Source organism: Bombyx mori, chromosome 12 (assembly GCF_030269925.1).
Source record: "Bombyx mori chromosome 12, ASM3026992v2".
Taxonomy (NCBI): domain Eukaryota; kingdom Metazoa; phylum Arthropoda; class Insecta; order Lepidoptera; family Bombycidae; genus Bombyx; species Bombyx mori.
Window position 1 is genome coordinate 11,255,039 of NC_085118.1, and position 17,333 is coordinate 11,272,371.

At 36.5% G+C, this 17,333-nt stretch overlaps 1 protein-coding gene across 2 annotated transcripts in view; it reads right to left on the reverse strand.

Annotated features, from left to right (window-relative positions):
- Pbanr (pheromone biosynthesis activating neuropeptide receptor) overlaps positions 1-17,333 on the reverse strand; it is a 95,672-nt gene that overhangs the window by 14,723 nt on the left and 63,616 nt on the right. For both annotated transcript variants that reach the window (XM_021347554.3, NM_001043512.1), the window contains 2 exon segments: positions 15,132-15,238; positions 14,172-14,279 (listed from right to left, as the gene is read on the reverse strand). In XM_021347554.3, coding sequence (XP_021203229.1) covers positions 14,172-14,279; positions 15,132-15,238 — 215 coding nt within the window.

Consider the following 17,333-nt stretch of genomic DNA (forward strand, 5'->3'; position numbering starts at 1 on the left):
TCGTCCAACGATTTTATAATTGACATTAGATTAGCTACAATTTGAGATGTACACGCGCACTTTTGTGAATACTAGTGATTTTGTTCTACTTGTGTTGTATGGAGACGAAAAAATCAACTGAAATTAATAATTTTGTTTGCGAAGTTAAAAATGAAGCCCAGGAAAAATGGATTCAGGCTTTGTAACTTAGTTTGCGGAATGTTCTGAGATTAGATTATTTTTAGCTTCCATACTTAGAGTAATTGATTCTGGTTCAATTTTTCTAAAATATAATCTTCATGAATATAAAAAGTAGGTGTAGATTTTTTAACCAAACCATAATAAACTTGGCAGTAATTTTGTATTTGTAACTTTTAGCATATTAAGAAAAAGAAAAAAACTTTTATTTATAACCATAATTAGTCTATTTTGTAGTGTTTCATTATATTTTGTAAAATAAACACATTTTCTCCATTTTTTCAACAATAAAATGCAACAATATTTTATTGCTTTACCAAAAAAAATATTTGCCTCGTTATATATATAAAAAAAAAAGAAAAAACATTGTGATAAAAAAGTATTCCTTTAAATGCATTGTGACAAACAAATACTAAGCTTTATTACCTTAGATTCCTTTGTTCAATATAGCGGTTATTGCGAGTTGTAACTAATATCCGCATTGGGCCGTCTACAAAGGAAGATCCGCTTGCACTACGCACGTAAATCGCAATCAGAAATCCAATATGGAGGTGCTTCAGTATGTAGATAAATAAAGCTAGATTGCTAAGTTTGATGGTAGTTCGACAGCTTCGACGTAATATTGTAATAAGCCAATAAATGTACGTAATAAACTCAAACATATCATCTAAGCCTCTAATCTATATATTAATACGTGAAGCAAAAACTTTGTATCCCTTTTTATGAAAATTGCGCGGACGGAGGAGTATGAAACTTTCCACACTTATAGAGAATATAGAGAAGAAGTGCTCAATGCTAATTTTTTTTTTTTAATAATGCCTAAAATATACATTAAATCAATAAAGAAAACATTACACACACTACATACCATGTATTTGAGGCACACACGCATGCATACTATTTATTGTCAAACTTTTGCTCTTGACGTCTGTGGTCAAATTGAGAATAGATTAAATATTGTTTGTCTTTATTAATATTTTTTTATAGTGTAGCCTTGGCGAAATTTGTGATTATAGAAGTATAAAATACAATCATAACAGTGTATAAACTTACAATTCTAATTAATTATAGTCGAATTTCGACTACCTACCTTGAAATTTATCAATATGTACGTACTGTATGTAGGTAGGTAAGTAGGTACTGTAATTAATTTGACCACGATGTCGACCGAAATCCGTGGTGATTTACCTACCGCCTTTATAGTGAGTGTAAAAATAGTGAAATCCGATCTGTCACAGTTATTGGAAAACTTTATTAATTACGACTTTGAAGCGATCGAGAGAAAATGTTTCAAGTTTAGGTACCTATAATTTTTGCCGTTCTATAAATACTGCCGCCCTAGAACCAGGCATCATAGGCCTAATTCCGCCGCTACACTCAATTGTCGTCACGAATGGTTTTATCGAAACAAATACTTTAGCCTATAATTTTGTGTACGGCTCAATGCCAGTTATATTATGAGTTCATTGAGACTCATAGTCTTTATCTATAGTTAGTATATATTAGTAGTCAGTGTATTATAGTATATAGTATAGTATAGTATTATGTATAGTGTATAGTATAGTATTATAGCTTATATCTATGCGGTGTATAACAATCAAAAGTGTTTTCAAATGTATTGTACTCAGTTCGTAGAAAATATAGAAATTATTTATTAAATCAACTTGCAACATTAACGAAAGCAAACTCATGTCATTTCCTATATTTTCTTTTTGACCCTTTTCTTTATGCCACTAATAATGTCTTCACCTTGGAAAGCGACGATAAATAAGACCTAAAATAAATATAAATAAGGCAGACCGAAAGGATTAATAATAACAGATTGCTTCGAATTGTTTCATTTTTTATATTCCGTTTATAAAAGCTGAATGTTGACTATGTCTACAAAAAAACCAAAAAAATCTCCTTAAATGACAAATGACAAAAATTCTTGAAATCATTTAAATCACCACTATTTAAATCAAATATAATTCCACTACACTTAATAGTAATAAAAAACATTATGTCACTACTACTTTTGCCATTTACTGTCGAAGTATGTATGTCAAAACTTATTTTTTCATCGCCCTGAATTATAATCTCGTAGAGTATAATACACAATATAGAAAAACTTCGTTTACTCTCAAACTAAATTAAGTGTGTAATTATGTAGTTCATTATATAAATAATAATATTGGTTCAGATGATTATGCAAATTTGTACACCCAATCAAGAATAGAGAAGAAGCTGATCGGCGCTAAACAATATAAATTTAAGAATTGCTCTGATTTTCAACTTAAGACAATAACGAATGTTACAAAACATAATAATGGAAACAATATAATACAAAGCCTACGTTTTTATGACCACGACGCACGTCGATGGCACAGATTACCTTATCTTTTTCGCTATAAATTTCCTATTATTTTCCCCAAAAGCCCTTTCAATCTTCTAATTGGACGGCTGATAAAGTAGACGAATGTTGCCATTTATGAAGAACCTCGAACCTCTTTGAGTTGTTTTTAATGTATGATTGGTATGTAAAATTTCCATAACTCAGTTGATCTTATCTTTGTAATCTCCAATTGAAGTATGAATATTTTTATTTCAGCATTGATTGCATTAGGAATATTTTACAAGGAACTGCTCGTTCAACTTCCAAATCAAATATAGTAAAATTAACACTTTCTTTATTAAATGAAGATTCAAAATGCGTTGTGGTTTTTTTAAAAACTTAATATGTATTTACATCATTTAAGTTCATAGGCAACGACATGGCTGTGCCCCTGACATCGCTAGCGTCCACAAGCGACGTTGCCTATTTACAATCTGGTGGACCGTATTCTCCTCTGCCCTCAATGGCAATTTAAAAAAAATGTAGAAAAAAATTAATTGTGATTTCTCCTGATTAATGGTTCATTCTGTCATGAAAGATGAACTTGAATTTACCATTTGGAATGTTTTAATAAAGTACATACACGACATTAATATGGCTTTTTAATGAAAATTATGTCTTTCTTGGAATGTCACCTGTGCCGAGACCAAGGATTACTAATTCTCATTCAATCATTCATTCTTTCAATAATTAATTAATTAATTAATTAATTAATTAATCATCCATTATTTCCCTCATTCATTCATGCATGCATTAATTCTATCATTTAATCAATCAGTCAATCATTCAATATTACAATAATTCATTCAATCATTCATTGTCTTGTCACCTTATTTTCCTACTCAAATCTCATAATCATGTTAAAACACAAAAACAGGATTCATCTCGCGTTTTTACACACTAATGGTCTATGAAAACAACATTTTAACGCAACAGTTAAGTTCATTACATTATTTACAATTACAACTCTAACTTCTGTTTAAGCTGCATACGACAAGCGACGACCGCAGCTGAACAATTCGAAACAAAGTGTATTTACATATAAAAAAAATTAACGCCTAGTAATACGGTATATTTTATTTTAATTGTTATCATCTCAGCATAAATTCAAATATAAATTTGGTTTTAATGTTCAGAATATCAGAACAGTATAATACGAATAAATAAAAAGCATAAGTTGATATACCAGTTGGTCGGAAAAGATCGAGAAATAAATTTATAAAATAATGAAATGGTATAATAGAGATAATAGAAATTTAAAACTATTCGTAATCCTCAATTAACTTCAATTTACACAACATTAAAAATAAACGTGGATAATTTCATAAGTATTATCAAGTATTAACGCAGCATTGTTAATCCCGCTCGATCCTCCCGCGCTCGCTAATATCGAAGCATCAGTGTGCCGAATCTCACTGACGGGACACGCGCCGATCGTTATCGCGTCCGTTTATCTTCCACCGGATAAGATCGTTCTAAGCAGTGATATCGAGGCGCTGCTCGGTATGGGGAGCTCTGTCATTCTGGCGGGCGACCTAAATTGTAAACACATCAGGTGGAACTCACACACCACAACCCCGAATGGCAGGCGGCTTGACGCGTTAGTCGATGATCTCGCCTTCGATATCGTCGCTCCGCTAACCCCGACTCACTACCCGCTAAATATCGCGCATCGCCCGGATATACTCGACATAGCGTTATTAAAAAACGTAACTCTGCGCTTACACTCGATCGAAGTAGTTTCAGAGTTAGATTCAGACCACCGCCCCGTCGTTATGAAGCTCGGTCGCGCTCCCGATTCCGTTCCCGTCACGAGGACTGTGGTGGATTGGCACACGCTGGGCATCAGCCTGGCTGAATCTGATCCACCATCGCTTCCGTTTAGTCCGGACTCTATCCCGTCTCCTCAGGATACCGCTGAAGCCATAGACATCGTAACGTCACACATCACCTCGACATTAGATAGGTCATCGAAGCAAGTTGTAGCGGAGGACTTCCTTCACCGCTTCAAATTGCCCGACGATATTAGGGAACTCCTTAGAGCTAAGAACGCCTCGATCCGTGCGTACGATAGGTATCCTACCGCGGAAAATCGTATTCGAATGCGTGCCCTACAACGCGACGTAAAGTCTCGCATCACCGAAGTCCGAGATGCCAGATGGTCTGATTTCTTAGAAGGACTCGCGCCCTCTCAAAGGTCTTACTACCGCTTAGCTCGTACTCTCAAATCGGATACGGTAGTAACTATGCCCCCCCTCGTAGGCCCCTCAGGCCGACTCGCGGCGTTCGATGATGACGAAAAAGCAGAGCTGCTGGCCGATACATTGCAAACCCAGTGCACGCCCAGCACTCAATCCGTGGACCCTGTTCATGTAGAATTAGTAGACAGTGAGGTAGAACGCAGAGCCTCCTTGCCACCCTCGGATGCGTTACCACCCGTCACCCCGATGGAAGTTAAAGACTTGATCAAAGACCTACGTCCTCGCAAGGCTCCCGGTTCCGACGGTATATCCAACCGCGTTATTAAACTTCTACCCGTCCAACTCATCGTGATGTTGGCATCTATTTTCAATGCCGCTATGGCGAACTGTATCTTTCCCGCGGTGTGGAAAGAAGCGGACGTTATCGGCATACATAAACCCGGTAAACCAAAAAATCATCCGACGAGCTACCGCCCGATTAGCCTCCTCATGTCTCTAGGCAAACTGTATGAGCGTCTGCTCTACAAACGCCTCAGAGACTTCGTCTCATCCAAGGGCATTCTTATCGATGAACAATTCGGATTCCGTACAAATCACTCATGCGTTCAACAGGTGCACCGCCTCACGGAGCACATTCTTGTGGGGCTTAATCGACCAAAACCGTTATACACGGGAGCTCTCTTCTTCGACGTCGCAAAAGCGTTCGACAAAGTCTGGCACAATGGTTTGATTTTCAAACTATTCAACATGGGCGTGCCGGATAGTCTCGTGCTCATCATACGGGACTTCTTGTCGAACCGCTCTTTTCGATATCGAGTCGAGGGAACCCGCTCCTCCCCACGACCTCTCACAGCTGGAGTCCCGCAAGGCTCTGTCCTCTCACCCCTCCTATTTAGCTTATTCGTCAACGATATTCCCCGGTCGCCGCCGACCCATTTAGCTTTATTCGCCGACGACACGACTGTTTACTATTCTAGTAGAAATAAGTCCCTAATCGCGAAGAAGCTTCAGAGCGCAGCCCTAGCCCTAGGACAGTGGTTCCGAAAATGGCGCATAGACATCAACCCAGCGAAAAGTACTGCGGTGCTATTTCAGAGGGGAAGCTCCACACGGATTTCCTCCCGGATTAGGAGGAGGAATCTCACACCCCCGATTACTCTCTTTAGACAACCCATACCCTGGGCCAGGAAGGTCAAGTACCTGGGCGTTACCCTGGATGCATCGATGACATTCCGCCCGCATATAAAATCAGTCCGTGACCGTGCCGCGTTTATTCTCGGTAGACTCTACCCCATGATCTGTAAGCGGAGTAAAATGTCCCTTCGGAACAAGGTGACACTTTACAAAACTTGCATAAGGCCCGTCATGACTTACGCGAGTGTGGTGTTCGCTCACGCGGCCCGCACACACATAGACACCCTCCAATCCCTACAATCCCGCTTTTGCAGGTTAGCTGTCGGGGCTCCGTGGTTCGTGAGGAACGTTGACCTACACGACGACCTGGGCCTCGAATCAATTCGGAAATACATGAAGTCAGCGTCGGAACGATACTTCGATAAGGCTATGCGTCATGATAATCGCCTTATCGTTGCCGCCGCTGACTACTCCCCGAATCCTGATCATGCAGGAGCCAGTCACCGTCGACGCCCTAGACACGTCCTTACGGATCCATCAGATCCAATAACCTTTGCATTAGATGCCTTCAGCTCTAATACTAGGGGCAGGCTTAGGGACCCCGGTAACCGTACTCGTCGAACTCGACAAAGAGGTCGACGTGCAACCTAACCCATGCATCAGCCCGCTGAGTTTCTCGCCGGATCTTCTCAGCGGGTCGCGATTCCGATCCGGTAGTAGATTCATTCGCGAAACAATTGCTCTTGAGTTGTTAGGTCTCCTTCGGAGGCGCTCGGGCAGTTGTTAGCAAATCCCACCCCTCTTGGCTGAGCCTTTGCTCGCCCACCTGTCCTGGTGAAACTGGAAAGGCCTTCGGGCCACCAGTAAACTTTCAATCATAAAAAAAAAAAAAAAAAAAAAAAAAAAAAAAAAAAAAAAAAAAAAAAAGCATTGTTAAATGAACTCATAGGTATTGTGGTTCTTTTTTTGATGAGAGTAAAACCTATTGCATGGCCAGTTATAAAAAAAAAGAAGAAAAAAATGAAGAATATCGCTGACCGCGCCGCGCGCATTGTACACGCCGCTTGTTTTTCATCTCAATAATTTTTGGTTTCTTGTTACTTTTCTCTTGCCAACTCCCACGGACAATCATTCTCGTCATTATGCGAGTGTTATACCCGTTCTGTGAACACAAATAATTTAGAGGAATGCTGTCAAGCCGTCAGGCCAACCGCCGCCATTACGCGTCATCCACCAGTGACGTTTCTTGGATTCTGCAGCCTGCAAGAAGCCAGCGATGGGTTGGCAGGTAAGTCTACGACTCATTATAATGTTAACCAGCCTCGGCCTGGCCCTTTTTTTGTTCACTTTTTCGCGATATCCGCAGGAATCTCTAATAATAAAGAACCAGCTCACGGCCGTTGTGAAAAATTCTAAAGATTTAGTTTTTTTCCACTATATTGTATAAATAATGATTTATTTTTGGACATGTTTTTGCTTTAGATGGACAGATGAGCCCACCTTGTGTAAAATGATTCTAGACCATAGAAATCGTGCATACGTGCTACTTGCATGCCACCACGCGCCTTGATGCATGATATCGGAGTTAATTGAGATTGTTGATTGTTGTTGTTGAGAAAGATTGTTGTTTAGAAATCGACGTGGCCTAAAGGATAAGACGTCCGGTGCATTCGTATGAAGCGATGCACCGGTGTTCGAATCCCGCAGGCGGGTACCAATTTTTCTAATGAAATACGTACTCAACAAATGTTCGTGATTCAAAAAATTTATTACACGATGTTATTCCAAGGTGAAGGAATAACATCGTGTAATAAAAATCAAACCCGCAAAATTATAATTTGCGTAATCACTGGTGGTAGGACCTCTTGGGAGTCCGCACGGGTAGGTACCACCACCCCACCTATTTCCGCCGTGAAGCAGTAATGCGTTTCGGTTCGAAGGGTGGGGTAGCCGTTGTAACTATATTGAGACCTTAGAACTTATATCTCGAGGTGGATGGCGCATTTACGTTGTAGATGTCTATGGGCTCCAGTGACCACTTAACATCAGGTGGGCTGTGAGCTCGTCCATCCATCTAAGCAATAAAAAAAAAAAAGATTGCTGTCCCACCCTCCAAGACGGAAAACATGATTGTTTCGAAGCAGAATTAGGCAGAAAAGGTATACCTACCCGTAACTACCTAACCTAATCTACCTATTACTTACCTAATCTTAGTACTGTGCGATAATACATTTATGCAACAAAACACAATCACAAACAATTGATGGTGTACAGAACTTAATATACCATTCTTAAAGATTTTAATTAGAAATTACATCGGCTTTTCATCGGAGAAATGAATTCGTTCGAAATATGAAATTTAATTAACATCCCAACAATGCCATTAAACGTTTGGATTTTATTTTTCATTTCATTGTTGCCGTATTAGGTAATATTTAATATGATACGATTAATTTACAATAATATACAATATGTTTTTTTATTTACTTACCAAAAGCACTCGAAACGATTTCAAAGAAATAAATTATTAGCTGTCAAACCACAGTAATTGAAGTTTTATTTTCGCCATTTAATATTAAACTAGTGGTCCCGCAGTAGTCGAAATTCGGCTATAATTAACTTAAATTGTAAGCTTGTACACTATTATGATTCTTTTTTCAAAGACTATTTCATAAATCACAAATTTCGCCAAGATTACACTATAGAAAAATATTAATAAAGACAAACAATATTTAATCTATTCTCAATTTGACCACAGACGTCAAGAACAAAAGTTTGACAATAAATAAATAGTAGGTATGCATGCGTGTGTGCGTCAAATACATGGTAGTGTGTGTAATGCTTTCTTTATTGATTTAATGTATCTTTTGTGCATTATTTTAAAGAAATATTAGCATTGTGCACTTCTTCTCTATGTTCTCTATAAGTGTGGAAAATTTCATATTCCTCCGTCCGCGCAATTTTCGTAAAAAGGGATACAAAGTTTTTGCTTCACGTATTAATATACTTAGTCTGGCCATAAAATTAAATACTGTTACAATTAAAAATAAACAAAATATTATATTTGAATTTGGAATCTGTCATTTTTATATGATTGCTCATTGAGTTTTCTCATGTTGGCGCCAATACATTGTGCAAGTGATAAAGAGAACCGAATCGCTGTGATTGCATTACACAAAGTAGGTATGGAGCCAAATTCAATTTTTAAAACTCTCCATACGCTTGGTATTAGTAAAATGTTTGTGTACCGGGCTATTAATAGGTGCAATGAGACCTCCTCTGTTTGTGACAGAAAAAGATCTGGCCGTCCACGTAGTGTTCGTACGAAAAAGGTGGTCAAAGCAGTAAGGAAAAGAATTCGAAGAAATCCTGTCCGAAAGCAAACGATTTTATCTCGGGAGATGAAGATAGCACCTAGAACCATGTCGCGTATTTTAAAAGATGACTTACAACTTGCAGCCTATAAAAGACGTACTGGTCATTTCTTAACTGATAATTTAAAAGAAAATAGGGTGGTAAAATCGAAACAACTACTGAAGCGGTACGCAAAGGGAGGTCATAGAAAAATTTTGTTTACGGATGAAAATTTTTTTACAATTTTACAGTTTTGAATTTTTTTTTTAATACGCTTGAGATCTCGCTTCTTAGAATCGAATGAATCCTCCTTGAAAGCGCAGGCAATTTCAAAATCAACCTTTTTTTTATTGCCCTTGTGGGCAGACGATCTGTCGGCCCACCTAATGGTGAGCCGTTACCGTCGCCCATGGACTTCAACAATTTCAGGGGCAAAGCCAAAGCGCTGTCTACCATGTGCCAATGTGCCAAAACTCCGTTTTTCTTTTATGAAAATATTATCGCACATTCAATTGTCGTGTCCGCGTAGCCCGCAATGTTAAATTAATCAGCAATTAGGTACACTTAGCTTTGCTTATTTCACTGCTGTGACGTCACACCAGAACTATAATTAATTTTGTAATATGCTCGCATCTCATTCGGTGCTTGAAAACGCTATTGAAGACTCGACAGGCTGATAGCATCAAGCAATTCATTCGCTTCAATTCATATCACATAAACCATTTACCACCGTAATACATGTAGAGTTATTTACACGTTACATTAATTACCATTTAAAGAACTTCCCAGACAGTCGCCTTTCCTCAAACCATTCATAATATTAAGAACAAATATTCTTACAATTTCTCTTTCTGTAGTACAAGAGCGACCTTAATTTTCAGAAACGAAAAGCTTCGAGCTAGGATTCGGAGTTCTTGAAGCAATTAGATTCATTATATCTGACATTTAAACATTTCACTTGTTTCAGTTTATAGGAAGTGAGTAGTTGATAGAAATTTTACTTCTGCTTTCTGAACCGAAAGAAAAAAACAAAAGGTAAACTTAGTAAGTAGTAAGTAGTTAAAGTCTACACAGTAATCGAAATACAAAATTAATTTACTATCGTGTGTTACATGTTTTAAATTTCGAACTTTCGTGGTTTCCATTCGATAAAAAAAATCGAGTAAATAATATTAATTACAAATGTTTTTAATCTTCGATTTGACGCGATTGAAAATTCTCAAATTAAATAGAGATTTCATTACAACAGACAGTTGTGATTTTTTTACTATTTGAAAAAGCATAAATGGAACAAAAATTTCATTTGTTTGCGTACAGAGCCTATAAATACCTACCTATTATAACAATTTCATATTCTTTTATTGAAATTGAACCGATTGAAATTATTGTTTAAATAGGTAAATTGAAATTGGAAAAATATTTGCTTAGACCCTAAAGAAACAAAGTGGTAGTATTACATCACAGTACTGGGATTATAAATTTTTAGTTATTCGTATTTCGTCCCTAGTTCGAATTTTTTTTTAAGATAAGCCAAATGTACATTGGCCTATAGAGCCTTATATCACTGACTAAAAAGGAAACTTTAGTAACATACAATTTAGAATGTTATAAGGTAATTACTAAAGCAAACTAAGGAATTTATGCTCAAATTATTCAGCGAAAACTGTTAGATTGATTCAGTAAAACGAACAAAAAAAAATACATTAAGAATGAACATTTAACATCCAAAGTTACTTACAAACTTGTCTTATCATCAACTAACATTTTTTTCAACTCATTGGTTAACTACTAATCGTTAATCAAGATAATTATCGTGATAAATAAATATTGAGCTTGAGGCAAACGATGTGTAATTTACCCGTTTGCCTTAGAAATAGATAATTATTTTCGAGAGTGTAGGATATCTTTTTCATGTAAAGTATCGCTTTGTAAACATACAACAAACAGATTTAATTAAAGATTGTAATACTAGACACACTTATCAAATGAAATTCGTAGAACCGGTCTTTTGATGAGCCTTTTACGAATGGACCCCGTACGGATATATACCACCACCCTGCCCATTTCTGCCGCGAAACAGCGGTGCATTCTGGTTTGAAGGGTGAGATCGTTCAAATCTATCTATATATATAAAAATGAATTGGTGTTCGTTAGTCTCGCTAAAACTCGAGAACGGCTGAGCCGATGTGGCTAATTTTGGCCTTGAATTATTTGTAGAAGTCCAGAGAAGGTTTGAAAGGTACGTAAATACGAAAATGCTGGGAGTTAAATAAAAATAACGATTTTGTTTTTCCTGTGATGTGTCCCCCGTCGGACGGATTCCTTTTGTTTGTTTTAAGTTTATTTTATACAAAAGCTCAGGTCTTCTATTTATCGATTGAGACACTACAAAGTCTGCCGGGTCAGCTAGTGCTATATAATTGAAACTTAGACTTCATGTCTCATGCTATGATGGTGGTATTCACATTGTGATGTCCATGGGCTCAGGAAACCACTCCACAACCGGCGGACCCTGAGCACGTTGAGCCGTCTTAACAATAAAAACTAGATATTACATATGTTTTAGTGTCAATTTTGGGAGGAAAGGAGGGAGTAGAGTAGGCTTTGTGTTTTAAAATATTAGGGCTTAAAGTATGAAATTGCCGATTTGTACTGAAAAATTCAAATTCGTTTTTTTTTTTCATTGAGCACATTTATTACTGCCATCTAATAGCAAGGTCATTTATGCCTTTGCGATAGAGCTCTGGTGATCTAGATTCCACAAACTGTGTGAAAGCATTTTGTACTGCCTCCTAGGAAGAAAACTTTTTATCACATAGAAAATTGTCGAAATTACGAAAAATGGTAGTCCGTTGGCGCAAGGTCTGGGGAATACGGAAGGTGACGAATGGCTTCTAATTGCAGTTCCTGTAGAGTTAAAACGGTTTCTCGTGCTGTATAAGGTATCACGTTATCATAGAGCAATAATGGTGAAGATCGATTCATGAGTCGGGGCTGTTTCACTGCAAGTTTTGTTATCATTTTTCACAGTTCCGCACTATAGATATGTGCCGTTATTGCTTGACCAGATCGGAGTAAGTTATAGTGAATAACACCACACTGAGACCACCAAACAGTTACATTTGACCTGGGGTCAGTCGCATTTTTCGCTTACGGTTATCGTAAATAATCCACTTTTCATCACATGTCACAATTCGATCCAATATTCCTTCATTTCTGTATCGATTCAATAAGGCAACACAAGTTTCAACATGCATTTCTTTCTGCAGATCAGTCAAATCCTGAGGCGGGAAAAACGGGTTTTCATATTTTTTTGTTTTATTGTTGTGACGCAACGCATTAAATAAGCTTAACGCGGCCATTCAACTACTTAATTGAAGCTACAAAAAATCATTTTTTTTTCAATTCTGACCGCTTTAGAAAATTAGCAATTAGAAAATTAGCATTAGTATAGAACAGCGCATATTTTTTGTTATAAATAAAATAGATTGCTACTTTACCAATTCAGCATTTAGTTTTATTCAAAAAAAAAATGTACTTCGTTGTCATAAAATAACTTTTTATTAAGGCGAATTTACAAATGTTTTACAAAATTATCAGTACATTTTCGAACATACAATTTTATAATAAAATAGAGGATGCAATCATTGCGTCTATTGAAGTATTACCGGACGGGGGGTAAATTAGATAATATGTATCATTGGACTGTTTATTGTACTACATTATTGTGTTATTGGCTAAATCGAACTAATCTATCTTGCTTTTTAGAGCTTTAATAAAACTTTGCAGTCAATAAAGTGCGAAAGAAAGCGCATAGATTATGTAAATAATGATATTTACGATTGATAGGTTTTTTCAAGGAATACAATAAAACACATAAGTACACTACACTACACTAAAATATTACACCTTTAATTTTGAACTGTCAAAATCCCTCGGCACGTTCAACTACAGTGTACAATGAACCTCGCTATTTAGTTTGATGACTTGACACAAACCATTAAAATGTCTTAGTCTTTTTACGGCCAATCCCTAATCATGTTTCAGCGATAATTTCTATTAATAAAGTCTATAAACGCACCAACAAATCGTTTTCGTGTTATTATTCGCGGGCAGACAGCCAAATGCCTACAATATCTTACGATTTATCACAACATAAACAAATTATGTAGAACTTCAAACTCTCAATACTTGTTGCGTATGTTTTTCGTTAAGCTACATATTAAAAACGATGTCGATTTTGAGCTGAATTAAAAATTGCGTTTTTCCCTTTTTTTTACACGCTTTATATTAGCTTCACTTGTATGTATGTTTGTAACTGACTCCTTTAGAGGCGATTTTGACCCACTTTAAACGGCCAGATTTCATTCAAACTTTGTAGATTTAGCGAGGACCGATGACAATACACTAATTTGATAAGATTATTCCATTATTCAATTTGCAAAATAAGATTTTTGCTAACTTGTATAATTTTTATCTATAGTCGACAAGGCAAGAATTGATGTTAAAGTACTTAATAGTTTTAAAAATACGCTTTATAGAAAATTTAACTAAGAAATGAAAAATAAATAACAGTTTAAAAAAACAAAAAAAACACGCTTTATATAAAATTCGATTAAAAAATACACGCTTTTTTTACAATAAAATATATGTATATATATTTTTTACACGATTTTCAATTTAAATTTATTAAAATTTATTTTCTATTTTTTTGTTGAATTTTATATAAAGCATGTTTTTCTGTTTTTCTAAACTATTATTTATTTTTTTCAACTTAAAAATGTACTCCCTTTGCCAAGATATTGATGAACACATTTAAAAATAAATAGATTTTCATCAAATTCAGTCAATGGTTTTTGTTGTGCCATGATTGCGTAAACTTTAAATTATCTACCTTCACCTTTAAGAGTTTCGTACTAGTTTAATCTTACCTTGAAAGCGTTCCTGAATTTGTTCGACATTATGTTGTAGAGAAATGGATTAATAGCCGTCGAAAGGAAATACAGGACTCCAGATAAAAAGGTCAACACTATGTACACCTGCGAAAAAATATATATTTTAGTGTCTACTCAAATATGTACATACACAAAAAAATATGTTTGGGCGTAGTTTTTTTTATTGCTTAATCGTGTGAACGTATTCCCGCCAACCTAGTGCTAAGTGGTTACCGGAGCTCATAGACATCAACCGCCCACTTTGAGACATGACTTCTAAGTCTCAGTTCTATAGTACTTCGCTACAGAAATAGGCGACGTGGTGACGAGGCGGCTTACTCGAAGACGTCCTACCATCAGTAATTACACAAATTATAATTTTGGGCGGTTTGATTTTTATTACACGATGTTATCCCTTCACCGTGACAGTCATTCGTGAACTACGTTACGTACATACTTATTTTGTTAGAAAAATTGGTGAAAAAGAAAAATTGGTCTGCGGGATTCGAACACCGGCACAGTCGCATCGAAACGACAGCAGCGAGCGTCTTATCCTTTAGGCTACGACGACTACAATTTGCACTTAAACAAGTCATGTAAACACAGACACAGTATGATAAAGTTAAATATTAATTCGTATTTAACATTATATAAACATTCTTACCAACTGTACAATGAAGTCTGTTTGAGACTGACTGAGATACAAAGAAAAGTTCAAAGGCTGTAAAACATCGTGTTTTAACGTAGATGGCCAGACGAGCTAACTGCCAATATGATATTAAGAGATTACCTACTTAGCCCGTAGATACCACAAACCTTGAAAACTGAGATTGGAGTTTCTGTTATCTACATTGAAATCTCTTCATGTCCCTCAAACTCGAACGCCCAACTGCTTCAACTTTTCTGCCTTAATATCCTTAAATACACGTCACTGTAATACGTGAATTAGATTCATACCAGATAAAATGTATCAGACGGATGTTCCAAACTCTTCCCATAAATCGCGAGAAGCCTCTGCACGTGAAATGGAGCCCAACAGATGAAAAACGACAGCGCCACAGCAACTGAATCGAAAGTAATTCACGTGAATATCTTGATAAATGGCGTCTTCGTTAATATTAAATTTTAAAGTTCGAAGTTCGGGTTTTGAGAGACAATTTTTTTTTAAATCTGACATTAATAGAGGTGAATATAAAATAATTTATTGCACAAACAAAAAATCGTTCGGGAGCGTACATAATACCGAAAAGTATTAGTTGCATTTTTTTTTTGTTGTGAGGCTAATTATTTATTTAATAACTAGTTTTTGCCCGCGACTCCGTCCGCGGGGAATAGTTACGTTGGCATAACGTTAAATTTTACCCCCACTTCATTTACGTAGAAAGTCATAATATTTTTGAATTATAGAATGTTAAGGAGCTATTTAAACCCCTATTTTGAAACATTCTTTATTGGTGCTCCACTTGTATTGGCCTTACCGTGATGTTATATAGCCTATAGCCTTCCTAAATAAATGGGTTATCTAATGCTGAAATAATTTTCATTCAATTAAAAATTATTTCTACTGTTCCTCAGGAACTACTGTTCCTGAGATTAGCGCGTTCAAACAAACAAACTCTTCAGCTTTATAATATTAGTATAGATTCATACCTACTTAATAGGTACTTATTAGATACTTTAGCAGGCAGCGGCTTGGCTGTACCCCTGGCTTTGTTGACGTCCATAAGCGACGGTAACCACTCACTATGCACGTCTGCCAACAAGATCAATAAAAAAATATTAGAATTGTAGCGGGTTTAGTTTCGTCTGTGTTGAGTGATCGCACTATAAACAGGTTTCAATCTGACGTGTCTTTTGTCATTATCACCCTACATAATACACACGCTCTATACTTAGTCTGGCCATAAATACTGTTACAATTAAAAATAGACAAAAAATTACATTTGAATTTGGAATCTGTCATTTTTATATGATTGCTCATTGAGTTTTCTCATTTTGGCGCCAATACATTGTACAATATTTTGCGATATTAAAATGGAGTGGGGTGATAATGAGAACCGAATCGCTGTGATTGCATTACAAAAAGTAGGTATGGAGCCAAATGCAATATTTAAAACTCTCCATACGCTTGGTATTAGTAAAATGTTTGTGTACCGGGCTATTAATAGGTGCAATGAGACCTCCTCTGTTTGTGACAGAAAAATATCTAGCCCTCCACGTAGTGTTCGTACGAAAAAAGTGGTCAAAGCAGTAAGGGAAAGAATTCGAAGAAATCCTGTCCGAAAGCAAAAGATTTTATCTCGGGAGATGAAGATAGCAAGCACCTAGAACTATGTCGCGTATTTTAAAAGATGACTTAGGACTTGCAGCCTATAAGAGACGTACTGGTCATTTCTTAACTGATAATTTAAAAGAGAATAGGGTGGTAAAATCAAAGGTAGTGAAGCCCCTTAACAACACCATGTTCAATAATCAAGAATGGTCCTTCCAGCAAGACTCGGCGCCAGGTCATAAAGCTCAGTCTACTCAGTCTTGGTTGGAAACTAATGTTTCGGACTTCATCAGAGCTGAAGACTGGCTGTCGTCTAGTCCTGATCTTAATCCGCTGGATTATGATTTATGGTCAGTTTTAGAGAGAACGGCTTGCTCTAAACGCCATGATAATTTGGAGTCCCTAAAACAATCCGTACGATTGGCAGTGAAAAATTTTCCCATGGAAAGAGTGCGTGCTTCTATTGATAACTGGCCTCAACGTTTAAAGGACTGGATTGCAGCCAATGGAGACCACTTCGAATAAGCTTTTTATACTTTAAATTGTTTTATATTTATGTATTAAACTAACACACTGTAAAAGTAATAAATGTTACGTGCCATAGTTTTTTTTTTGTTTTCCTTTGTAACAGTATTTATGGCCAGACTAAGTATGTATTTAACAGATTGACTGCCGTGTAGGTCACCGGTGCCCTACGCGGCGCACTGAAGTGATTATATCGATTTCTGTTACTAAGCGCCTTGATTGCCTAACTTTGCCTTCTCTTGTTTGTTAATGTATGTTTTAGTATTTTAGGTCTTAGAAATAGATTCATTCTCAGTAAATTCGGATTCGTCTTTCCCAGAGTCTATTAGATATTCCGGCGCCTTAGCAAGAGGATCGAAGAG